The sequence below is a fragment of the Mastigoproctus giganteus genome, chromosome 11, assembly GCF_048544385.1.
Source record: "Mastigoproctus giganteus isolate SK-2022 chromosome 11, ASM4854438v1, whole genome shotgun sequence".
NCBI classification, from domain to species: domain Eukaryota; kingdom Metazoa; phylum Arthropoda; class Arachnida; order Uropygi; family Thelyphonidae; genus Mastigoproctus; species Mastigoproctus giganteus.
The window spans coordinates 169,679,703-169,707,381 of NC_143585.1; the positions used below are offsets into that span (position 1 = coordinate 169,679,703).

Sequence of the window (27,679 nt, forward strand, 5' to 3'; positions counted from 1 at the left end):
GAGTTATCAGAATTATGCTTCTTATTAAAATAATAAATTTGATGTTACAGGAGGACCAGGTATACTTATTAAAATGCAAAATTAAATTTTCCTTATGATTGATTTAGACAATATAAGGAGGAGGAAGAAATTATACAGGATTTATTAACTGATTTAAATGACCACGGTTAACACAATGAATTTTTTTATATAATCAACTGCTTAAATGCATAAAAAAAATATATATATATAAAAAGTGTCTCTATCTTATTATCTCTTTTTCTTTCGAGGCATTTTGGTAGGTCTCAAATAGGGATTATCCATCATGTCAATATCACTGTTGCTGTCAGTTCTCTGTCCACTATGATCTTCCAAGCTGTGGGAACCAACTAATATGGGGGGGGGGGAGAGAGAGAGAGAGAGAGAGAGAGAGAGAGAGAGAGAGAGAGAGAGAGAGAGAGAGAGAGAGAGAGAGAGCTTATTAAATATAATTAATGTAATTTAAAACAAGATTATAACTGAAATTAAAATAAACTTTTTAAACATGCGCAATTCAAAAGAACAAATGTGTTTTGTTCAGAGTATTATTATTTTTTTCAATGAAAATGCATTAGCCAATTTGTTTTTATTTCGTGTAAAGGTCACATATATCAAAATAAGCCCTACACTGAGTGATTACAGCTGGAAGGTAATATTCTCTAAAGTTAAAATTCCTCATAACATTACTAGTAGCGGCAATTTCACTATCTTCTTGAGCCGACCAGGCTAGCCAGGTGGGTAAAGTGCCTGCCTGGCAACCTAAAGGTCACGGGTTCGAATCCAGCCTTGGGCTTGGATCAGAGTAAAATGCAAAAACTTTGGGAGGTGCATTATGGCCACAGAAGCCAATGCGCTAACAAAAAAAAAAAAAAACTACCTTCTTGAAGAATTATCATGTAATAATTATCAGTACCTTATGCTGACATACATAAGTTCTGAAGTTGGAAAAAACCTCATCTCACTCAAGCTGCTTCAGATAAGCATGATATCCCTATCACTTCTATCTTGCCATCCTTCCTAAATACATTATATATATACTGTGAAACTCATCCTCTATTTTTAGGTGACATTATATTTCCATTAGCACTCTTAGGCCAGCATTACATGTCTTAACCAGGAGTTCACATTCATTCATTTTACTAACACCACTGATATCACTGTAGACACAGTTACGACTACTTCTATATCCCTTGATATTATATCTAGCAATAGCTTCCCATTTATTTCAAATATCATTAACTTCAGCATTTCCTGCCCAAACCAGCTTCTGCAACCAGAAACAAAAACTTGTGAGATGTGAGTGCAAGCAATACTTTGATCATGTCATAAAATAAACATGTCTAGATTACCCCACCTCAACAATCAGTTCCGTAAAATCCTTAAGACCTCCTCAATGATACCCATAAAAAGCCTTGCATAACCTTTGCTCAAATGTATTCCATTTTAACAAAACAGATTCCTTCTACCTACTAGTGTGATCACATTGGTAAAAACTTTCACCCAAAAGCTCTGCAGAGTCCCTCTTCATCATCATCAGCCATTATCAATCCACTGCAGGATGAAGGCCTCTCCAGCAACTTACCAGTTCCTTCTGTTTTGTGCAATGGCCATCCATTTACTACCCACGAACTTGTGAATTTCATCTGTCCATCTCGGTTGTTGTCTACCAGGTTTTCTTTTAGCTTCTCTTGGGTACCATTCTGTTATTTTCTTAGTCCATCTGTAATCATGTCTTCGAGCTGTGTCCCGCCCAAGACCATTTCAGTTCTTTAGTTTTGATAAGAATGTCCTTTATTTGTGTTTGCTGACTAATCCATGTGTTTCTCTTCTCATCTAACAGTCTGATTCCTAAGTAGTTTTCAGCTTCTCTTCCATTCTTTTGCTGAGTGCCCAGGTTTCACTTCCATAAGTCATAGTGGGGAGTATAGATTGGTTCATTATTTTACGTTTCAGACAAATTGGGATATTGCTCCTCAGTATGTGACCATATTTCTTGAATGCTATCCATCATATCCATGCTATAATCCCCAAATTAGAATTTGTGGAGTACAATGTGTACAGAAAGAACAGACAGGGTATGAAGGGAGGAGGGGTTATGCTGTTAGTTAAGAAACACATAAAATCTAAGGAAGTGCATCCAGTTGACACGGGTAGACAGTGCAATGTTGAGGCTGTTTGGTGTAGCATAAACACTGGGAAAGGGAAAACAAAAGTAGGAGTACGTTATAGGCCTAATGACTCTGATGAGTACAATAAACAGTTGTGCAGAGAAATAGAATGGGTCAGTAAATCAGAATGTCTTGTAATGGGGGATTTTAACTTTCTAGATATTAACTGGAACTTGTGGTTTGGTCACTCGCACGCTAGCAAGACTTTTGTGGATTTATTTGTAGGATTGTTTTCTACAGCAACATGTTCGAGAGACAACCAGAGGGAGTAATACTCTTGATCTGATTATCAGCAATTATTATTCATGCATTAAGAATTTGCAGATAATGAAACCACTAGGTGACAGTGATCACAGTGTACTGATGTGGGATTTACTTAAAGATGTAACTACCATCAAGGATAAAGGGAAGGGTTTTTGTTTTCATAAAGGTGACTACAGTGGTCTCAGACGGTTTTTAAATTCTATACAATGGGATCAACTGATGATGTTACCAATGGTGAATTCTAAATGGGAAGCCTTCAGGGACTTAATCTTGGAGGCTACTAGGCTTTTCATACCAACTAAGAAATACTGTTCAAGGTTCAGGCCTAAATGGATGTTGGATGAGGCTCGTGGCAGAAAAGAAAAATGCATGTGATACATATAAATTAACAGGCGACACAGAAGCCTACTGCAGATATAAGCTAGTCCGTAATCGTCACATTGGAGGTTAGGCAGACGAAGGCAGATTACGAGAAATCTTTGGCAAAGGACACAAAGAAAAACAGCAGAGAGTTCTTTACTTACTTAAACTCTAGAAGGAAGGGGATGAATCAGATTGGTCCACTTAACATAGAGGGTTCGACTATTGATGATCCTGCTCAAGTAGCTGATAAACTGAATGAGTATTTTGCATCTACATTCACACACACATGAGGAGTTATTAAGGATTGAAAATGCCAGAAGGTAATCAAATCGTAGCAGGGTGCTTAATGATTTTGTAATAACTGAGAGCAAAGTGGAGGAGAAATTGTTGAAGTTAAGCATAAGGAAGGCACCTGGGGTGGACGGGACCTATCCAGTTATATTAAAGGATGCAGAAAAGGAAGTAGGGAAACCCTTAGCCATAATTATGATAGCATCCTTAGAGTCAGGGGAGGTCCCCATGGACTGGAGATGCACAAATGTATTCCCAATTCACAAAGGGGGAGTTCAAAGGGTGACACAAATAATTATAGACCTGTTAGTTTAACTTCTGTTCCGGGGAAAATAATGGAGTAACTGGTTAAGGAGGTGATACAGGATCACCTAAACAAGCAAGCAGTAATAGTTCAGACACAGCATGGGTCTGTAAAGGGGAAGTCTTTCCTGACCAATTTGATTGGATACTATGATGTGGTCAAAAATAAACTGATGGAAACATTCATAGGATGTTAAATAGCCATTCCAGATCCTGTACAACTCTGTCTATCATCCGCTAAACAAAATCACGATGGCATTTGATGGTCTTGTCATTCCAATTTGCGCAGATGTTTGATTTTTTAGGGAAACAGATGGATGCCTACCTTTAAGGCTCAACATACTGTGCTCCAGGTTATATTTCTATAGTACATAAGAGGTATGCAGACTCGTGGGCACTGTACTGGGACATGGAATGTCTTTAAGGATTGTCCTAATAGAGCTCAACCTCCTATTTGTATTAATTGTGGCCATTCTATTATGGTTAAATATTGTGTAAAATACATGAGTCAGTAGGAATTGTAAAGAGAAGAACTTATTATGGTTAGTAATGGTAATAAAAGTGAATTGTTAAAGAACGGGTCAAAGATCAATTAATGTTCTAGCTCAATTGCTTAAAAGATGGAAGACAAGAATACTGACCTGGTCCTTACACTTATCAAGGAAAGGTAAGCAGCTATCCACTGAGCTATAAAATTGTTCAGCATTCTGTTTGGTTGTCAGGCTTTCATTATCATTAGGAATAACAGGACCATAGTAACACTAGTAGATTTCTCATGTTCCTTGCATGTTGTTTGCACAGAGATTGTAAGTTCAACTGGAGTATTGTATATAGTAAGTGGTTACTGTCAAATGAGACACGATACTGAGATGATATTGTAGAATACACTTCAAAGGTTAAAAGGAAAGGATACAATACTAGGTGTGGACACAAATAATTCTATTTTGCAGCGGAGTGGTGAAACCCAATAGGAGAGGAACATTGAGGAATTCATAATGGCAAATTGATTATGTGTGAATGATGACGATCAGTGTATTTCATATAGTTGACTTTGGGAGCGTCGAATACTGATGTGACTATCAACTCCATCTTTGATAAGAAAATTTATGAACTGGAAGGAATTCATGGTCGACAAGTGACTACAGAAGTATAACCTTTGAGATTAAGAATATGTAAAATAAAATTGTTCCCTATTCTACTTTAAAAATATGCTATAAGTTCTCTGAATGAAGGTACAGCCACTCCCTAACTTACATAAGGGTTGCGTTCCATGGAAGTCTACGCAAGTCGAATTTTGCATAAGTCAGAATTTCCCTAAAGGTTTATGCAACACTCACAAACTCTGCACACTGAATTTGATTGAAGCAAAAAAGAAATGTTCGACAAACATGTAAATAGAATTATTTATTCAATTTTTGTTTATCTCATACACAGGAAATATTTCAAAAGTGTGCAATTACAAAAATTGTACTAAAGTACATCGGCGTGATGCTTGAACCTATTAAACCACCCATTGCTTGCCATGAACTTGGCTTGGGGTTCGCTGTACTTATCCTTAATATCTTCATAAATACTTCTTGCTTTTTCTTGAATGGCCATTAGACTCAGGTTGAATAACCTGAGTCTAATGAGTCTCAGACTCATTTCACTTGCTTCTGAATCTGATTTTCCATCCATATTATTAATAGTTTTTCCATCTTCAATATAGCACCTGAACTCTATTTTGTAATCACTGTTGATCTTAAATGCATTGATCCTTTAACATGTTCTTTTATATGTGCACTGTCCTTAAAGGACAGTGCACGTATAAAAGAACATGTTAAAGGATCAATGGTATTCACTGTTGAAGCAGCAAGACCTAATTTCCGTGCAATAGATGACAAACTTTGTCCTGCTTGTTACTTCTTAATCATTTTCATCTTCATTTCTAAATCAATTTTGTTTCATTTCCTAGCACTGCTGCCACTTACACTTTCCATTGGTCACTTTCCCTTCATTGTTGTAGTAAGTAAATAGGAATGAGAAAAAGATTCTGAAAATTTATTTATGTTTTTTATATGACTGAAGGTTTCAGTGAAGGGGAAACATTTCACCATAATAACATAAAAATCCACAGAATTCCAGTTATCGGTATTATCAAAAATGCAATAAGATCGAGTTTACTACCCATTTATAACAGATGTCATTAACAGAAAAGCCCAATAAACTGGAAAGTGCAAATTGTTTTTATTGTTTTATGATCATGACCTCCAAGAAATGTACTTTAGAAAAATATCATAAAGGCATTCAAAATTGATTCTCTTATAACGGAACATGTGATAATGATGAAAGTGTAGTGCATTCTCCGGCCAGACCCCATAGCCCTTCCTCTCAGTCAATAGTAGTGTTTGTAAATGTGTTGGCCACGTATTTTTTTTTTTACATCCTTTAGTTAAGTGATTTTTGTGTTGTGCTTATTTGACATAAATTTATATAAAACTAATACAATTTCCATTATAAAATGACCTTTTACAGAGTTAAATAGCTTAGGTATATAGCAAAAATTTCAACTTTTGATGTTTTGGAAATAATTACCAAAAAAAAAAAAAAAAATGTGTTATTGGGTTCACATTACGATATTTTCACAATACCTCCATTTATTCCTATAGGATGCAAAATACATTTCCATTTTTTTTTCAGTTTGCACTGGTCGGCAAAAACTTACGTAAAGTCGAATTTACGCAAAGTCGAGTATCACATAAGTTGGGGAGTGCTTGTATATATGAATCTATTATTGATTCCCAATTAAATCAGGAATGGCAGCTAACAAAGCCAAAATGATTCAAGGGATTTTATTGGATGCTTCTTTGGGTTCCATGTGTAGAGGCAATGTTATATTTGAAATGTGTCCTAGTGGCCTTCTTTGTTGAGAGCATCCAGGAAAGGAATTTTTGGCTAGATGTCAGTTTAGAAGTTTTAATATCCAAAGAAATAAAGATCCTTGAGGAAATCACACATAAAGGTGTAGTAAGTCAACTTGATGAAATTGGACGGATCTGAAACTGACAACTAGATTGGCTATATGAAGGAGTATTATTTCTGGAAATAATGGATAAAGCAGAAATAAATAATGAACAACAGGCCACAATGAGATAATAAAATAAAATGTCATTATCCTCATTTAATAGGTTACTATAAAAGCTGAAAATCTGGTAACTTCCTAGAATTTACCAAAATGCTTTAGTAAAAGTCAGAATTTTGGGCTTTCACTGCAAATTGGTAAATCCTAGGATTTCCTCAATTTTGGGCTTTTATATTAACAAATATAAATGAGGATAACATAGAAGAATTTATATATGTTCTGTATGAAACAGGAAATGGAAAAGCACCAGAAATTGATATGACAGAAACTGAAACAATTAAAAAGTTTGCAGGAAAAAAAGGGAGGTTCATTCATTTTATAATACATTTAATGGGGAATTGTCAGAGCTGGTTGAGCTTCCAGGGACTGATTTATTAACTTCATATGTGCTAGTGGCTGACAATGCATTTTCGCTTGTAACTCATCATGACACCAGATGTGCGAAAAGGATCTCCAAAGAAGAATATATAATTGTCAGTTGTCAAGAGAATATCGCATTGTGGAAAATGCATTTCGTTTGTCAGTGTCAGTGTTCAGAATATTTTGTAAGCCATTAGCAGTTAAAACTTCTATATTGTGCCTACTTGCATATTCTACGCAACTTTTTAAGAAGAAACTCTGCTTAAAGACAACTATACAACCCACCGGGAATATCAGACCAGGAAAACACAGACGAGGGCTAACTGATAGAATGTGCTCAGAGGAAAGTTATTGAGAATAACACCGGGGTGGATGAAAAATTTACAGAGAACACTGAGAAAACCTAGTAATGATGCTAAAATTATTCAAAATAATTTCATGAATTATTTTATGTCAAATGAAGGGCATTTTAAGACACTGTCATCATGTGTTTTTTCTTTTCTGGTCTTAGCTCACCTTCCTCCAGTATAAACAAACCAGCTAGTAAGTATTGTCTGCAGATGAGTCACTTTTTTTCTTATTCACTTTTGTATGTTCTCAGTAAAAATAAGACCTTAGGCTTTTAATTTTATTTAGAACCAGTTTTAAATCCACAGAATCTTAGATGACACGCTCTCCCTAACTGCTTTACAGTTTTATCAGCAGAATGCCAAAGAGCAGGGAATTTTCTGTCGTCTTCCACAAAATTTATAGTTTGTTCTGTACTCCACTCCACGATATCAAAATTCATGGATAGAACAAAACACTTGATCCTCAAAATTATTCTTGTTGACCTGAAGGCTAGTGTTGCACAATATGTTGTAAGGAGATTTCCAACCACAGTGGTAAATGCATGTCACTATTTGCACATGACAGTAAATTTTAAGAAAAAAAAAAAAAAAAAAAAAAACCTTGTCATAGTTTTAAATATACACTTTGTTTTAATTTTTTTAAAAAATTTAAATAATTTAAAAAGAAAATTAAAGAACTGGAAAGCCAGATTTGCTCCTGCCACTTCCTTGTGCTTGACTGATTTTCTGCAATCAAGTGCATGATATACATGAATCAGATCGCAAATAAAAGTCAACGATAAATCTGCAAATGAAATCGATAACACTGTATGCTGGTGTTTTATGCTGATATTTTAGTTTTTAGTATTGTGGACAGTAACAATGGCTGCATTCAGAATTGAAGTGCTGATGCTTTGTGGAATTTTCTTATCATAACAGCAGCCCATTAGTGACTGCTGTATTTGGCATGTCAATCTGTACTTGCACTAAAAAATGGCAAGAAGATGTAAAAATTAAAATAAGAATTCCACTTAAATGATCAGCTGCAGAGAACAAAGTCTACTAACAAAACTAAAATAACAGTCGACCAAACAACGTCTACTGAAAACTTGTAACCTGAACACCAGAAAATATTTACCCAACTAAAACAGCTCAAACTGAAACAATGACATTCAAGATCTGAAATCAAACCCAAAAATTAATTAAAATTAGAATCTACATCCCTCTAGAAGTAATTTTTCTGGCCCATAATGTTCATTTTTCTACAAACACATAGAACAAACATGTTTCTCAACAAAAGCCTATTGTTATGTGAGCCAGCACATATATAGAAAATGCCTAAAACTCAGATGTTTTTTTTTTTTAAATCAGGCATACTTCTCAAATTACAAAAAAATTAGGGGCACATATCAAAAGTACAAAATATACAGAAGGAATATTAAAAATTAAAAATGTGTAAATTTGCAAGGGAACATATATCACTTTGATAGCTACTGTAATTTTCAAGCTTTTTTAAATTTGGAACATACCGTGTTTTTTTTTTTTTTTTTTTTTTTAAATCTACCATTATTGGGGTTAAAGGAAAATTTAATGGAAAATTTCATTGTTCCATATGCCCAGTTATGTATCTTGGAGTGCTTCTCGATTACAAAAACATTTTTGACTCGTTAAATATCTGATGAAAGCCAAGGTAAATTTCACATACAGCCATCTATAATTATATGAAAAGACTGGGGAATTAAAGGGAAGGAATTGGACATGTTGCATAAATGTCTTTTTGTTCCTATTATGGTCTACATATATGTGTAGAGAGCTTGGGGCTATCAAGTCTCTAATGCAATATAAGGAGACACTTTATCTTGTTGCATTTTGCATTATTGGGGATGACTCAAGATAACAAAACTGTGTGGAACAATCCATTACATGTTACAGCAGAGGCTCTCCCTGTAGATTTGGTTACAGTGCAGAGGGCTCATGAATATGTAATGCTACAAAGGTCAATAACTGTATGGAACTGTTGGAAAATTGGATTTGTCCTAGAATTGATATATGGCAAGTCTGCATTGATGGATGAGGGATTTACGATTAGGGAGAAGATTTGCATGATTTGGCAAAATCAATGGGACAGTGCCAACCAGGCTAGCCAGGTGGGTAAAGTGCCTGCCTGGAAACCCAAAGGTTGCGGGTTCGAATCCCGCCTCGGGCTTGGATATTATGCTGGTGCCATACTCTCTGGTTGGACCTCATGGCCACGATACACGAAGGAAGCAGAAAAAAATCTGGTTCCTTCGTGTATTGCTCACATCATACAATAAAAAAAATAATAATAAAAAAAAAATGGCACAGTTCTGGTTAGGGCAGAGTCACCCATCATTTTATATGATAAATTTCTGTATAAAATGGTGGATTTAAACTAGTATAAAATTATGTACCCCAAAGTCAAATTCAATATCCATATTGTAGGGGACAGCAAAAACTATGAGAAGAGGAAGTTGCAAGAGTGCTCCTGTGATGACCTGAAAGTAGTTTGCTAATAGAGCTCTGGTTAAGCTGTGACAGGCCGAGCAAGCCAACAAACGATAACTAAATGCTTTCAAAACCAAGGAAACCAGGGAAAACCACCAGGTGGAATTCTATGGGTAACAGAAAAAGGACATGAGATTTGGAACACTGATCACTGTAACTCTAAATTGTAAAGTTTATCCACATTCAATAATTTTTCTGGGGGGGGGAGTGTTTGACCCCCATGCCATTTTAATAGTTTCTGAAGTCCTTGCTCATTCAATGGTTGTTGCTACTGAAATCATTTCTCTCTTGCCTAACTGCCTTTCATAGTGCCACTGAAAAGTAATGAAGGATATCACTTAATTGGATGAGCATATTTCATTGAAAAATTTCAAGCATTACTGGGATATTTGAAACACCCCAATTGACATCCCGGTTAACAGTGCTTAGAATAGTAATTAGAAAAAAGGAAAAAAATAATACTCTTACTGGTTTTGCATTTTGAATGACTTTTGTTGCTATCTTCTTCTTGATCAAAGGCTTGATCTTTTGGCATCAATGCATGTAAAAATGGGCTTGAAGTTGGTTTGCAAGCTATCACTGAAATAAAAAAAATTCAGCTATAATAAATTTTTTATTGTTATTAAAAGACACTTTATTATCATAAGTAAAAACTGCATAAAAACGTAGATAAAAACTTTGCAAACTCTGATATGAAAACGACATTGCATAATTCTTCAAGGTTTTGGTTTTTATGACGCATGGGCAACTAAGGCCATGAGTTGCCAATCTTCTTCAAGAAACAATACTGAAGTGGAAGAAGACCACAATATTTAAAACATGCAATTTTGTTTAAAAGAATATATTATGTTCACAGGAAAGTTACAGAAAAAAAGTAACTGTGCGCAAATGTGAACCTTTATCCCAAACAACAGGATGGTGATTTGAGATCTCATGTTTTGGAATCATATTGCCAGGCCTATTTGGAAAGAACTATTTTATTTCACTGTTATTGCACAAACTAGGTTTGTTTTTACAAATGGTGATTATTTTAAATGAAAGTCACAAAAACACAAGTAACTTTGAATAAAAATGGTAGAAACATGAAATTTACAAGTAACATTATTCTTCTCTGATTTTACTTAATTTATCACAAAAAACTAATTTTAAATTCATGATGTAGCTTTATTATTATATAATATAGCTTTATTTAAATTCATGGATATAGCTTTACTTATTTCTTCCAGAGCGTGTGTAGATTGTTTTAGATATTATCAAATCTTTAACAGCCTCAAAAAGAAATCTAATTTCTTTTGTGGGGTTGTGTGATAACAAAGATAGTGAGTGTTTTGGTCATATTCCTTTCAAAATTATGTAATCTACAAACAAAAGAGACAACATAGCAAGAGTAACTTAGGTTACTTTGCTGAAGCCATGCTTTAGCATTCTTCTTGATGAGATGCCTCAGGAATTCTGTGTACCAGTGAAAGGTTATGGATTTAGTGAAAGACAAAAACCAATAACCCTCTTGTGGCAGGGTTATTGATTTCATCAGGGATTTTAACTTTCCAGTTATTGACTGGAACTTATAGGATTGGTCACTCACACATCAAGACACATGTAAATTTATTGGATGACTGTTTTCTACAGCACCATATTAGAGAGGCAACAAGAGGAAGCAATACTCTTGAAGCAGTTATCAACAGCAGTTCTCGATGCATTAAGAATCTGTAGGTAAAAAATCCACTGGGAGGCAATGATCAGTGTACCAATGCACATTTTACTTTAAGACATAACCACTGTCAAGGGTTTTGGCTTCAATAAGGATGACCACAGTAGTCTCGGTTTTTAAATTCTATGCAGTAGGATCATATGATGATGTTGTTCCAAAACAATTTCTAAATAGGAAGCATTCAGGGAAGTAATCATATAAGCTACTGGGCTTTTCACACCAGCTAAGAAATAATGTTCAGGGCTTAGACCTAAATAGATATCTGATGAACTGATAAGGCAGGTGGCAGAATTTCTTATTCCCTCAACCTCTCCTCCTGTATGACTATGATAGATAGAAACTAGTCTATAATCAAGTCACACAGGAGGTTAGGAAAAGTAAGGCAGATTACAAGATGTTTCTAGCAAAGAAAAGCCACAAAGACTTCTTTACTGATATTAACAGTAGAAGTAAGGGTTGAATCAACTGGTACACTTGATACATTGATTTAATGGTTAATGATTTTGCACAGGTTGCTGACAAATTGAACTGGTATTTTGTATTTACAATAGCACATGAGGAATTCTTTAGGGAAGGGGATACTAAAAGTTTATCAAGCTCTAACAGGGAGCTAAATGATTTTGTGATAACTGAGAGGAAAGTGGAAGAGAAATTGTAGAATCTAAACAAAAAAGGTACCTGGGGTTGGTGGGATCTATCCAATTATATTAAAGAAGGTAAAGGAGCTCTTAGCCATAATTATGAAAACAAATGCGCAAATGTATTCCGAAATCACAAATGGGAGTCAGAAGGCTACATGAATGATTATAAACCTGTTATCTTCTGTACCTTTGTTGTTGTTTGGTTTTTAGGAGCATATTGCTCTGGGGATATTCGGTGGTCATTCCCTGACCTTTCCGCATCCTCCATATTTGGTGGTCACGGGTCGAACCCCGGTCTAATCAAGAAGCGCGTGCTACGCACTGCTACTCCTGTCCACCTGGCTACGGAGGTGCCAACTTCTGTACCAAGCAAAATAATGAAGTTACTGGTTAAAGAAATTATGCAGGACCAACTAGCCAGGAAAGCAATTATACTGCAGTTGTTTCTGTAGCAGGATTTTAGGAGCATAAGCGTCTAAGACCATACTGTTCCGTGTATATTGTCTATAGACTGCATGTGTCCTGAGGTTGATTTTCAGTTTTTTGGACGAAAAACCCAAGTTCCCCGAAAGAAAAACCATGCTACCTTGAGACTGACTGACTCGGCCACATTGTGAAAAAGGCCCATAAAAATTCCTCCCATCATCAACGAGACTCAAATTCGGGTGTTTTCTACTCGCTGTGGGGAGGATGGCGATTCTGCCAAATGTGCTACCATGAGGGCAAATTATACTGCAGTCGCAGCATGGATTTGTTAAGGGATGATAATTATCTGACCACTCTGATTGGATACTACGATGCAGTAACAAACTAGATGCGAAAAATAATTTTGATACCATACACTTCGATTTGAGGAAAGCTCTTGACACTGTTGCACATAAAAGACTGCTGTACAAACTGGAACAGTGTGGCATTAAGGGCACGTTACTGCTCTGGACAAAGAGATTAGTGAGAGATGACAGAGTTATTAATGGACACTGCTTGATAAAACTAATAGCAAAGCTTAACTGATGGTACTCGCCTAAAATAACCCACTTAGTTGTATGGTGTTTAAGGTGAAAGTTGTAGAAATTCAATTAAGTTGCATAGAATATAAAATTGTTGAAATATAAATAGCGTAGAAACTATTAAAACTGTAAATTAAAAGTTTGCTCAAAGGAGGAAGATGTGCACTGCTCCATCCCTTGGCTGTCCTATATAAAATTTGTTTAAACTGTGAAGAACTAATAAATAAAGCCAACAGTCATAATGGATGACTTTCATAATAACGTCTTCGGTTGGCAATAAGGAAGGAAAAAAGAGGTTGTGTACTTAAAGGGATCCTAAGTTCCCATGATGCATTTAAGGACACGTGGGAACTTGACATGTGCAAGGTTCCAAATGGGGGAAAGGTTTGTTAGGAGTTTCATATTTAAAACATCTAATGTGGTGTTACAGCCGTAATGCTGTAACCGAAGACGTTATTACGAAAGTCATCCATTAATGGCTTTGGTAGATGGCTATGTTAAAATGATGCTTTTGCACTAACCTATATGTTAGTCATTCTACCTCGTAGCACGAGGCCTTTCCCCTTAAATATTTTATTGGTATTATATAATAATATTTTTTAATATATATTTTATTTATGTAAATATTTAACATTTGGACATAATATTGCATCAAAATTGTATTCATTACCACATGTAAGGCCGGCTAAGGTAAAGAAAGCCAACACGAGAACGACGAGAAATGTCGGATAACTTACGTGGAAAATTAGTTTCCCAACACCGGACTCTAGCGCTGCTTGCTCGGTAAACAGATGGTAGGTGGTATCGGTCTGGAGCCAAAATTGAGAAGGATATATTGATTGGCAGGTAGGCGTGGCAAACAATGAAATGATTGGTGGTGGGCACGACAGAGGACAAGCTACTGTGTAGTCGTTGGTTGGCATTATAATGTGTATTTATGAATAAAGAACGGTGCATAATAGTTTGTAATGAACAGTAAACAGGTAATAGCAGCGATAAATCTTTTAAAGATGGAAGAAATTTGTAAGAAAAATAAAACGTTGGTTGATTTTTTGATGAAAACCAAATTAATAAAAGTTTCGTTCTGTTCATTTTTATGTTCTTCATTATTTTTTTTCTCATTATTAAAAGCAGATTTTTGGAGTTCATGAGTGTTTTTACTATACTGTTGATTTAGGTTTGGTTACGAAAAAAGAAAAAGGTTTCTTTATTTTTTGTTATATTTCGTAACCTGACCTTAAATGGTAGGTTTATATATATAGTGAATAGCTGTTGAGGTGTTGATTGACATTATGATACGTGTGTATCCGCATGAGTGTCTTTAAAAATAAAAGTACCGTAAGAAAAAATAATAAAAAATAATATTTTGTTAATAAACAATTTATGCTCTAGTTCACATGATTCTAAAGAAAAAAGGTTAGGTTATCCCTCCATTTCAGGAGGGGTTCAAGCTCCCATGGGATTCAAGTGGAGGTAACATGACCGTTTTTCATCATTAGGGCATATTATTGAACAAGAAAATAAAAATACAGTCATAAAAAAATTTATTTTTTTATGAATGTACTGTATTTCTAAATATGACTGTGATTCTAAAGAAAAAAGGTTAGGTTACCCCCTCCACTTCAGGAGGGGTTCAAGTGGAGGTAACCAGGCCACGCCTACCTATCAATCAATATATCGTTCTCGACTTTGCTCCAGACCGATAACACCTACCATCTGTTTACCAAGCAAGCAGTGCTAGAGTGCCGTATTGGGAAACTAATTTTCCACGTAAGTTATCCGACATTTCTCGTGTTGGCTTTCTTTACCTTCGCCCATTATTTTTGTCTTTTTCATGTTAATTTTGAACCAGTATTCTAAGAAAACTTCTTCCATTACTTCTATTGTGTTTTTCAACTCTTCTTTATTTTCCACTAGTGCTGATATATCGTCTGCAAAACGTATGAATTGCACCTGTACTCCTATGTTTATTTCTTTGGTTTTACACTTCACTTTCTCCATGTACAAGTTAAATAGTAATGGTGATAATGCACACCACTGTCTAACTCCTTTTCTTATCTTGGCTATTACTTCATTATTTTGAAATTCAATTTTAGTTGTTTGATTTTCATATCATTTTTTGATGGCTCTTTGATCTCTCCAATCAAACTGGGCCTTCTTCATGACTCTGAAAAGCTTCTCCCAGAGAAGCTAACATTGTCAGATGCTTTTTGTAGATCAATAAAAGCTGTGTGTGTGTGTGTGTGTGTGTGTGTGTGTGTGTGTGTGTTTTATTTACGATAATTCTTTGATCTACAGTTGTGCATATTGCTAAGATGGCTTCTCATGTTCCTCTTCAATTTCAAAAACCAAACTGATCTTTGCTTAAAAACTGTTCTGTTTTCAGTTTAATGTGTTTTATTATGTTCAAAAGTATTATGGATGCATGGCTAAATAGACTGATCATTCAGTAGTTTTCACACTCTGTTGCATTTTCTCTTTTTGGCAATGTCACTGTTCGGCTTTGAAAAAAGTCATCTACATCTTTTCCTTCTTCATAGACTGCTTTTATGATATTGAACATTTCTTTCCTTGTTTTGTCTCCTGCTTTTTTTTAGAAATTTAGCTGGAATTTTATCTGTCCCTATTGCTTTTACATTGGGGATCTCATTTAGAGCTCTTCTATATTCTAATCGGTCTGGCCCCAAACAGTCCTCCTTCACGTTCAGCCTCTTCACTTATTTGGTTCCCATCACAGAGGTCTTCCAGATACTCTTTCCAACTTATTACTATGTCTCTATTTCTAATCAGTAGTTTTCCCTCTTTATCTCTTATTGCTGTCTTTTGAATATTAGTAAAAGTAAAAATACAAGCAATAGAAAGACCTTAATGAGATACTTAAGATTGAATATTCTTGGCAAGCTTAACAATATCTAATTCCATGTTAATTACAGAAAAAAGTTAAGAAATCTGAGGCAGATGCACACTGTTAGGTCTTGACCCCAAGCTTGGATTTCACTAATTTCAATTTTGAAAATGTTTGTTCACAGATGTATGTGCTGCTGAAAATTGAGAACATACCAACAGAAAACTTTTTAAATTTACATATTCATCAGGGGGATTTGCATAAAATTCTAAAAGTGAATTCTCTTTAAACATAGTTTTCAATGTACCATTGGCATGCAAGTCAACTATTTGCAACTGATAAATTCCAGAAATTTCTTCTGGTGATACGTTGAAGTGGGTTTTGGAACAACTGGATTTCCTGGTAGTCATGAAAATCCTTGAATCTCTTTGCAAATCCCTCCTGTAAAAGGTTGAGGGCTTCATTGCTTTTTTTTTTTTATTGAAGTTAATGAGACATTTTTTCCAGCTAATATTAATTCATTATAAGATAGGAAATACTGAAAGTTTTTTCATTGAACTGTTTTATACGTATAGTTTTGCAAAAGAATGTGAAGCTTAGCTTCAAATGCTTTGACATCAGTATACATATCTGATATCAATTTTCCTTTCCCTTGCAATCCCATATTCAAAGTATTCAAATGTTCTGTAATATCTACCAAGAAAGACAAAAAAAAAAAAAAAAAATCCAATTTTGATCAGAAAATACTTTTTGGCACCCTCCCTTTTCAATCAGAAATGTGTCAATTTCATGACAAAGTTCAAAAAACCGTTTGAGGACAACCTCTGCTAAGCCACCTCATCTCAGAGAAAAAAAACTTTGACAGCGATGCAAGCCACGATTGCTGATAAAAATTTGCAGATGATATGACAATATTCATGACATCATCAAATTTAATAACTTTACTGTATAATACTTGCTGGTGAATAATGCAGTGGAGTTTCAAAGGAATTGTTCCACTATTTTTAAATACTTCCTGCTTAACGTTTTCACCTATTCCACCATTATTTCCCATCATATTTCTTGCTCCATCAGTTGTTACACTTTTCAGTTTGTTCCAACTCAAATTAAGGGATTTTACAGCTTGACACACTTCTAGAAATAGATTTTCCAATGTTGTAGTATCTTTTATATTTCTTAGTTCATAGTGCACATAACTCTTCCATAATCTCAAAGTTGTTATCAACACCTCTGATAAAAATTAAAAGTTGCACAATGTCTGTAGAATCATCCAAACCATTACTTTACTTTATTGCTCTCATTACTTTCATCCAGAGCCAAAGAAAAATATTAAAAATTTCTTGCTATTTCAGATAATGCATAAAAAAAAACCTCCACCCAAATCTTCCAATTGCCTCTTAATTATCAAAGCAGACAGGCTTTCATTTTGAAAACAGGTCAATTTGTCAGGACAAATTTCTTTAACTATTCTTACCAAGCATTCCTTAAAAAATTCACTATCATTAAATGGTAACTTGATTTGATTTCTTTTGTCATTAGCATTAGTAGGGTATATGATGTAAGAAAGCAAGCTTATATAGCATCAGCCCACCCCTCAGAAAAACACACCCTTCCCATTTCATTCACTCCAAATGTTTGTCTAGTTCTGCCTTGAACTTACTTAAGTTGCTGACCTCCACTACAACAGATGGAAGTTTGTTCCAACTATCAACCACCTGCCGGCTAAAGGCAAATTTCCACACTATTCTACAATTGTCTTTCCTCAATTTGAATTTATGCCCCTCTCAGGTGAGTAATCTGAGTAAGAGGAAGAATCCCATTAGCTTGCTCAATCCATCAAGGCCTTATACACCTCAATTAGATCACCTTGCAGTTGCCTAGTCTCCAGAAGCTGTAATCTGCAGACCTTAAGCCTTTCTTGGGAACACCAACCCTCTGTTCCGCAAACCAATCTCGTTGCTCTTCTTTTTACTTGTTCTAGCAGCTCTACATCTTTCCTAAAATGAGGCCTCCAGACCTGTCACATTTTTAAGTAATTTTTTTTGTGAGCAGATTGCCCTTTTTAAAGCATTTATTTCAATTTACTCACAAGTCTCTTTGCAATAAAAAGTAGTCTTTGTGGTGTGTATTATAATGTCTTCTGACATTACACATCTTCAAAGTTTTTATAGTCTCATGGCATATAAGACAAAATGCCTTTTCTAATTCAGAAATACAGAAGTAATTAGTTCACTTTTCATTGAACACACGCCCCTCATCTGTTATCTCTTTTTATTATCTCTTTCAAAGAGATAATAAAGACAATAAAATTATCTTATTATCCCTTTCTTTATTATTGTTCACATTTCCCATCAGAACTGGGGTCTAAACCATAACATTTTTTATACACTATACAATGCTGTTGTTTTACCAATTACCACTTATGCTGCTGCAACCTGGTTTTGACACACTAAACTGATCACAGTTCAGTCCAAGCTTGGTTCAATCCAGTGCAGTTTCCTGCTAGTACTAGTTAGGGCATGTAGAAATGTCTCTACCCCAGCCCTACAAGTTCTATCTGGTTCACTACCTTTAGACTTATATTTAACTTACCATGGACTTTCTTACTTCATTCGTAAAGGCCTCCCTGCAGAATTCAATGGAATTCAAATTGAAGTGTCCTCCAGTCCTAAACAAGAAAAACAACGAATTTTAAATATTCTTCATGACCGTTGGCAACTTTGCTGGTCTGATTCCCAAAAAGATTTAATTACAAAATTATTTATTTTTCCAGAAGTTACATTTGTTAATAAAAACACTCGTAAATGGTTTTCTCCCAGCATGTTTTCTAACTTTCTTTTAACAGGACATGGTTCCTTAAATTTTAAGCTTGCCTATTTCCATATTTCCAATTCCGAACTTTGTCTTTGCAGTTCTGTCAAGGATTCTACCCACGTTCTTTTCTTTTGCCCTAATTGCAATGAAATTCGATCAGAGTTACTGTCCGACACTGGTCCTGTTACTCCCAGTAAGGAATCTGTCTTCATTTCCTCTCCTACTTTCTTTCAGTCCTTTCAGAATTTCTTATGCTCTGACAGTAACTATTTTCTTAAAAGACAATAGTTACTGTCTGAATTATAAAAAACAAATTTTTCATTTATCAATCAATACCTATACTTAACTTTCTTGAATTCATTAATAATACCCATATTCTTTCAGAACTTTCACCAAGCTTCTACCCTAAATTTGTTAAATTATTAATTTTAAATATCCAAAAACTTACTTGTCGCTATCAGCCTGGTAGCACAAACTGTATAAGCTGTAACATTCATCTCAACTGTTTGCTTCCTATTTTTTTTTTTTTACCATGAAATTTGTCAAATTGTTTGATTCATGAAAATGAAAACAAATTGTTTTCATTTTCATGAATCAAATCAAACAAATTTTCATGAATCAAATTGTTTATTTGATTCATGAAAACATGAAAATTGTTTATTTGATTCTAATCACAACTTGAATGTTATAAAATCTCATGGACAGTAACATAATTTATGTCATTATCTTGTAAAATTTATTGTGTGAACACCTGTTCATGTCTTGAACTGATTGAACATTTATTAACCTTAATGGTTAACTCCCCTCTTTTTTTCTGAATATGTAATAAATTTCTTTGTACAATTTGAATATTTGTATAATTCTGTACATTTTTGTATATTTGTATAATTCTGTACATTTTTGTATATTTGTATAATTCTGTACATTTTTGTATATTTGTATCTCTATAATTTTGTAAATTTTCTGTATAATTTCTTTTTATGCTAACAGTTTGTATAACTATTTGTTTATGATTGTGTAATTTTCTTTATAATTCCTTTTCTTGCAAACAGTTAAGTGGTTAACTATTTCAAGTTATCGATCTCTAAATGGTTCCCCCATTTTTAAAGGAAATCTAACTGTAAACAAAATTTCCTTCAATTGGAATCCCTAATTTAACCTGAAATGGTTTCTTTCATGTTTAGTTCTGTTTTTCTACTTACAGGCATGTCCTCTATCACCACAGTGAAACACGGCAGAGTTGAACTGACGTTCCAGGTGCCGCCATTCATCAGACACATACTTTATACTTATATCTCTTTTTATTAAAATTAGCTGACACCATATCAATAATTTGTGCAAAAAAGAAATATATTAAAAAATTAGTATAGACAAAAAAAATTATTACAGTTATTATAGCATTATACTTTCTAAATATATATCAGTGGCAAATCCTAACCTAAGGTCTTAGGCACACGCACACACACAAGAATAAAAAATGCTAAAACAAATGCATTCCACATTCCCAGTCTCTTGGCTGTAGCACCAAACTGATGCTCCACTGACGGGTACATGGCATAGCAACCTAACATGGCAACACTGTGTTTTATGAATGTAATATCAGCAAAGTGCACACGCAGACTTCCTAAAATAGCATCTCCGGATGCTCAAACAAGAACAGAACACAAATCTGCAATTTTAGAGTAAAATGAATTATCATTTCATGATTTCATCTGTAAAGTAACACAATGTAATGAACAGCACATTTCTAACTTTAAATAAGGTATGCATGTTGAGGACCATTGTCATATGACGTATAAATTATCAAAAACCATTCACATTTAGAGCATTTTATTAACAAATGAGATTTAAATAATCTAGATATAACATATACCATGTTTCAGAATATACTAACACATCATTTTAGTATATAATCAATCACTCCTCTACCTAGAACCTAGAATGTCATCCATCACTTTGTTTCACAAGTGCCTATATATTTTGTGCAGAGTTGTGAGTGGCATTCACCAAAGTTGATATTTTTGCCATATCACATGGAGAAAGATTTTCTGAATTAAGCAGAATTTGATAACACCAGAATTCAAATTTGTAAATATTCTGAAAATCCTGAAGATACCTTAAGTTTCCTAAAAGCATGAAAGGAAATGTTTAAATTCCTTTTATACTTTTGTACCAGCTAAATGTTTAAGGCTCAGTTATGCTTGACTCTTGATAGTCCTCTGCATGCAGTTTGTGGATAAAGATAAATATTTCAGCGGTAACCCTATGCTGTTGTTTCATTTTTTTTTTAATAAAGATAAATATTTCAGCGGTAACCCTATGCTGTTGTTTCATGCTATCAATTGCTTCCTTTAAAGCTGAAATGCTCTCCACTGTTCAGCCAGTTGGTTTCCAAACCAACTGGCTGAACAGTGCAATTCATCAAAGTATAATTCAGAGAGGAAGTCTTAAATGAAACCTCGAATGTTTTCAGTGAAATCCAAATAGGTGATGTACTAAACACATCTAGCACTTTGATTTTCATTGTTATGTCTACAAAACTCTGATTGTTTTATCAGTCAGAGTTTTGTTTTTACTGTTCACTTCATTTTAGCAGTTTGAGCAAATTTTTAAGAATACTTAACTTTTACTGTTTATTTCTGTATGTGGGATCTTTGCTAAAAGTTTTCCAAACAGTACATTACTTTTTAAGTTTGTTAGAGGCTGTTTTATGTGCGAAATCAGGCATGATCCATTCTTGATATCTGAGCCAGATTTCCCTCTACACATGTTACGGCCAGTTTCCTGGCAGTCTGCAGCCCACTGTGCTCAATGGTAACTGAAAACTGATGTGTCAAATTTTTACCAATGGCATTATAGGATATCTAAATTAAAAAAGTTTAGCACTTTGGTTTGCTGGTACCATTGAGGTCCAGTGGGCTGCAAAACAGCTGTGTAATATGGCCATAATGCATGGAAGGAAAGTCAGCTCAACAGCAAGAACAAACATGCCCGACTTTCACAACTAAAACAGCTCCAACTGAGCGAGAGAGGAAAAAAAAGTCACACAAGCTGCCTTAAAATATTTTCGACTACTCACATAAAGAAACAAAAGTTAAAATCTAGGTTTTCACCAATGATTCTTATGCCATTAGTAAAAACACACACATCACTTGTGCAGGCTGCCAAAAAAAAATGCAGGGAAACAGTGGTAACATGTCCAAAGGGAAAATAAACAAGATAAAAATAATAAAGTGTACCTGGCATTTACAGGTAAAACAACTCCAACTGAAAACTAAAAAGTCATGTACTAAAAGGAATTCACTTAACAATGACCTCCCCCTCCAGTACAGAAACAAATGCTAAAAACGAAGTATCCTCTTTTGTCATTGTTAATACACTGATATCACTGCTGATGTGGGCTGCCAAAAAATCCTGTGAAATGCAGCCATAACACAGAAAAGGGGAAATACTGACATAGCAGATGTGGCAGGAGAATGAGTTCTGATGGCAGATAAAATTTTTTTGCACGTATAAATTCACATATTTGCTGAATGTAGTGGCATCTTTAATAAATAAAAAGATATGTCATTTACGGAATTAACATACCAGCCTATCAACTACGATTGACATTTACGCTTACAATACTAGCAACTCCCCAATGAGCACTTACCAAAACTTAATTTGCCAATGCATTTAGCAGCATCATTTATTCATATTTTACCACTTCGTCTCTACTTCCTCTGCTTACTTATAACTGATATCCTTTGATAATCCAGCACATATGATTGCACTGCTCTGCACAGATTTTGATATTTTCAAAATTCATGTTTCTGGGTGTACTTTTAGTGATAATTCTAAAAGCCTCAACTGTTTTTAACAATCCTGTACAGCTTTTTTACAAACAGTAAAAACTGTTTTCTTAATATACACATTCCACATATACATGACATACATACTACTTCATGACTGAGAGGTATAAATGTCAATATGTCTAGACATGTTTAGACCCGCAAGTCTGGTAGCTACACAAAACTGCACCCAGTTTTCTGGTGCAGTCATGCTAATTAGTATCTGCTTATGTGATTTTCATATTCTGTGCCTCTGACAACGGTAACTTGTGGTTGTGTGAATGATCCAAATATATTTTGTTACACTTTCAGTAACTACCATGTGGCAAAACAAAGGCAGTATATAACATCATATTTTAAAAATGCATATGCCGCATATTTTGGAATTAAATTAAGTGACCAAGATAAAAGTTGATCCCCCCCCCCAATATAAAAGTGTGCCATACATGTGTGGAGGGCTTGTGATTGTGGAAATGTAAAAAAGAAAGCCATGACATTTGCCATTCCCGTGGTGTGGAGAATCATATTAATGACTACTACTTTTGTTCTTCAAGTGTAGCAAGTTTATAATGTGAAGAAGAAGCAGAGCATTACATATCCAACAACAACATTACTTCAGCTAATGCACCGTGGATCCAAACTACCAGTACCACCTCCACCATTTGTTCTTGAACATATGCGCCATCAGATCCCAAACTTGACATTTGTGATTTAGAACAGTGCTTCTCAAACTATCTGTGGTGAAGGACCTTTTTCCAGATCCTTTTATTTCCAATTTTTATTTCACGGACTGGTACTTTTATAGAATACAAATCGTCGCAGAACGGCAACATACAAATCATTGCAGACCAGTGCCGGTCTGCAGACCACACTTTGAGTAGCACTGATCTAGAGGATGATATAAACTATAGTAACAAAAAAAATTCACAACTACAGACCACAGTTATTTACACAAAATGAATGTGACAATCTCAGAAGAGATTTAAAATCCCCCAAAGGGTCTGCTATATCAATGACATTTTTGCTTCAGAATCACGCAATATGCATGAGCATATTGCTTGATTCTGATGTGCACAATCAATTGCTTGATTGTGCACAAAAGTACATTTAAGTTATTTTTTAAAATTCATTTGCATAATTTGGTGTTGGCATCGAAGCATTCTACAAGTAATTATTATTGAGGTAATTCCTCTCATTCACTTGTTAATTGATTTATAATGTAGAACAAGGGTTGGCAACCTGCAGCTCACAAGCTGCATGCAGCTCTTTGAATATGTAACTGCGGCTCTTTAACTTTTAGCATACATGTATGACAAGCAATGTAATTCTTTGAGCAAATATTTTCGAACATGAACTATATTAAAAATAAATCAAGAAACTGTCTGAACAATGAGAGTTTCTCAGCATGTTTATAAATGAATATTACAGAATACTCGCTCAAGAAGTTCAGCAGAAAAAGTTACATTAATTTGTACCTAATTGGATGTTTTGTTTTTTCAGTATTAATAAATATTTCACCAAATATATATTTTTTTTTCAATAAAACACCTTCCCACTCTATTTCATTTCTTAAATCCCCCCCATCCCAGCTTGAGCTGAGGTGTGGCTCTTTGGAGTCATTTTCTTTTTTTTTTTTTTTTTTTTATTTATTTTTATTATTAGATCAAAAATGGATCTTCACTCAAAAAAGGTTGCCGATCCCTGAAGTAGAACATATTGAGCCTTGCTGCTTTTATATTTATTAACCAATAAGTTATATACTGTTCGAAATCTGATTGGTGATATATGCCACCAATGCATCCACAGTAAGTGATACGATTAGTTGATTCCCTAATAGTGCAGTCTGAACAAAGAATGAATTATTCCAATTTGCCTTTTTAAAATTCAATGCATTTCTCTTGATCCATTTGGCTTATTTGCATCCATATGGAGCAGATGATCAGGTAACAATCACTGCCACAAGGATCTTCTAATACAGTACATTCAAAATTGTAGTACAATGAAGAACTATGGCAAATCAATAGCTGATATACTGATCATTCAGCTCTGACTGTGAAATGGGCATATGGTGGCAGAGATAGACACCAAGATGATGATAATTCCTAAGGCTATGCAAACAACTACTATTTCAAAATCCAAAACATTAACATTCTTGTGGGAATGTTTATCCTTTTGAGGAGTTACTATCTTTCCATTTGATAAATACAGTCGATTCCAGTTATTTGGGACACATCGGGACTAGTGCATTTTGGCCCGATTAAGCGGCTGCCCCAATTATCCAAAGTTTCACGTAAATAGTTAAAAATACAATGGACCCCCGCTTTACAATTGGTTCACTGTACAATCAAATCACGTTATGATGGAATCTCACCATAGTAAAGTACCGGTCATTGTGATCACGTTTGTGAATTGAATTTTAATTCTATTAAACAGCGATTCTAATTAGCAAAAATAGGAGGAATATTATCCACAGGCTATAAAAGTAAAGATAAATTAAGCACAAATTTACCCTTTATTACCTTACCAATTAAAAAATTAAATGATACGTGAAATTCGGAAGAATATACGTGATAATCGGAATAATTAATATGTACTGTAATATGTACATACTAACTAGTTGACATTTCTGTTCACTGACATTTGTGGGTGGGGGTTAAAATTTAAAACAGTAAAAAGATAAGCAATCAATAACAAAAAACACGGCACACACAAATTGCAAGTAACACGATACGTGCAAGCGAGAACGGAGTAACTAGTTATGAAGCTTTAAAAATAGGAATCAAGAGAAGATTCTGAAAATTATTTTTTTATATGATTTAAGATTCTATGGAAGTGTACACACATTTCACCATAACAACTCACAGATTTCCAGCTGTCAGTATTATCGCAAATTCAATAAGATCGAGTTTACTATCAGTTTATGATAGTTTTCACTAACAGAAAAGCCCAATAAATGCTAATTGTTTTATGGTTGTGATCTCCAGAAATCCAACTGAACTACGTGGTACAGTCGGAGACAATCGTAGGGTAATCTTCAGTGCTGCAGTCTCCTGCCCCGATTAAACGGCATGTTGTCCCAATTAAGCGAAGTAAACCCTGGCTATTTTCTCGATTGGGTTTTGTTTTTTAAGATTTGTCCCAAATAAATGGCTGCCCCGATTAACCGTTGGCCCAAATAACCGGAATCCACTGTACTATAGTTTGGAATCCTCATTCCCTCTTATGCCTCTGCAGTTCCACTGAACAATATGTTATATTATTTATCTGTGCTGTTGTTATTTTGACCTGACTGTTTTTCAGATCCATGAAAACAGGATCTGTCTTGTGTTTTTCAATCTTTCCTGGGAAATACTACATAAGATAACTCCATGTTGTCATCAGAGTGTAAGTTGAAAACACTATCTTGCAATTCTGCAAAGTTATTGGTATTCATTTCATTACTATATACCTGCTTCTGCATAGACCTGATGGGTGTAACAGATTATACCCTCTTGTTCCATTATCAATGTTGGCAAAGAGTAGCCCTGGTCCAAGTCTTTTCACTCATGGTGACAAGTTCTTAGAGGATCTTGATTCAGTAGATACAATATTTTGTGCCCATTCTATGAATGGTGCCCATTCAATGGTATGTACAGGCTTGCAAATTTTGTTACTAGATAGTATGAATCAGAGCTGTAATACTCAATACATTCTACGTTGATATTAATATTTGTAAAATAAGAGGAGTTTACCTCAATATAGTACGTAGAACACTTCCGTATGATACTATTGAAAACTTACATTAGAGTAAAAAATAAATAATTAAAACCCAATTTAACACAATTCAAATCAATTAAAAATCAATTTAACGCAATTAAAAAGAATCTAACGAAAATATTCAAAACGATTTTTCGTTTTGAATATTTTCGTTAGATTTTTTATAATTAAAACCCATTATAATTATACCTCGATCAGCATGGTTTCGCATAACACGGAACAGTTTCGGTACCAATTATCAGTGCAATGCAGGGTATTACTGTATAACTACTTAGAATTTAGAAATGCAACGTTATAGCATAATACATATAAAATAAACTTCATAGGAGACAGGGAATTCATATAATGCAAACTTGATGGAATTCATATAACTTAAACATGCAGGATGGTTATAACTGTTCCCTTAGATATGTTACATTCCCTAGAGATTTGGCACACCTTTAAACATGTCATTCAGTACAAGGCATATTCCTTGCCTTGCAGCAACCACTCCAGAAATGTGCCAAGCTGTAGCTTGGCACATTTCTGGAGCATTTTCGAGAGACTCTCCACCCCACCCCACTTGAATTGTTTTGGCTAGAATTTCACCTGGTACTCTGAAGGCACATACACAGCTGCCATCCTTTCATGAATGGACTTTGACCAGTTTTCTTTGATGAGAAACTTGATGACCCCATTGATGATGCACTAATTTCAGCAAATCCATAATTTAATACAGGTGTCTTCCTTCTTTCTGTTACAGCAGCACAACCTAAAAACATAGTGGGATCAAAATCAGTATGATTCAAGTTGAGATATGCAGGAACATGATAAATCATGAATCACTGAACTACAACAATAAAGCTTTTTTCTCATCTTTCATGATGTTACAGTTTCATTAATAAAATTTTTGCAATATTTTTTATTTCAAATCCTTTTAATTGGCTATCAAGCTCAAATTGTTTATATACTGTGGGTAGATAATTCATTGAATTTCCCTGGTATATAATATTCAATAACGTAAACTTCATAGCATAACTGGTGCATAACATAGTGTTATTACTACATTAGGATATAAGTTTAGTGTAGTATTTTTAATTAAATTGAATTTAAACCGAAATCATAACTGACACCAGAGAAGTTAAGCAAAAGGCTCAAGATAGTGGGAGTTCTATGGCTCGGTGGAGAAATGAGGGGGGTGGTTGCCCTCTGAATCACAACCTCATGAAATGTCCTGCTTATTTGATGTTTATAAAGCTATCAGGAACAGGATATGATATTGTCAAGGGCAATATCATATCCTGTTCCTGTCTTGGTGTGTGCTCAATGTAAAGTATGAGAGGATGTTAGGTG

At 34.6% G+C, this 27,679-nt stretch overlaps 1 protein-coding gene across 3 annotated transcripts in view; it reads right to left on the reverse strand.

The window, feature by feature from the left end:
• Positions 1 to 240: 240 nt before the first annotated feature.
• Taf8 (TBP-associated factor 8) overlaps positions 241 to 27,679 on the reverse strand; it is a 99,544-nt gene continuing 72,105 nt past the window's right edge. For 2 of the 3 annotated variants that reach the window (XM_090384640.1, XM_090384639.1), the window contains exons 7-8: positions 10,212 to 10,322; positions 241 to 368 (exon numbers count right to left, since the gene is read on the reverse strand). In XM_090384640.1, coding sequence (XP_090240766.1) covers positions 250 to 368; positions 10,212 to 10,322 — 230 coding nt within the window. In that variant the 3' untranslated portion in view covers positions 241 to 249. The remainder of the gene's footprint in view (positions 369 to 10,211; positions 10,323 to 27,679) is intronic. The other variant, XM_090384641.1, reaches the window with a different exon arrangement.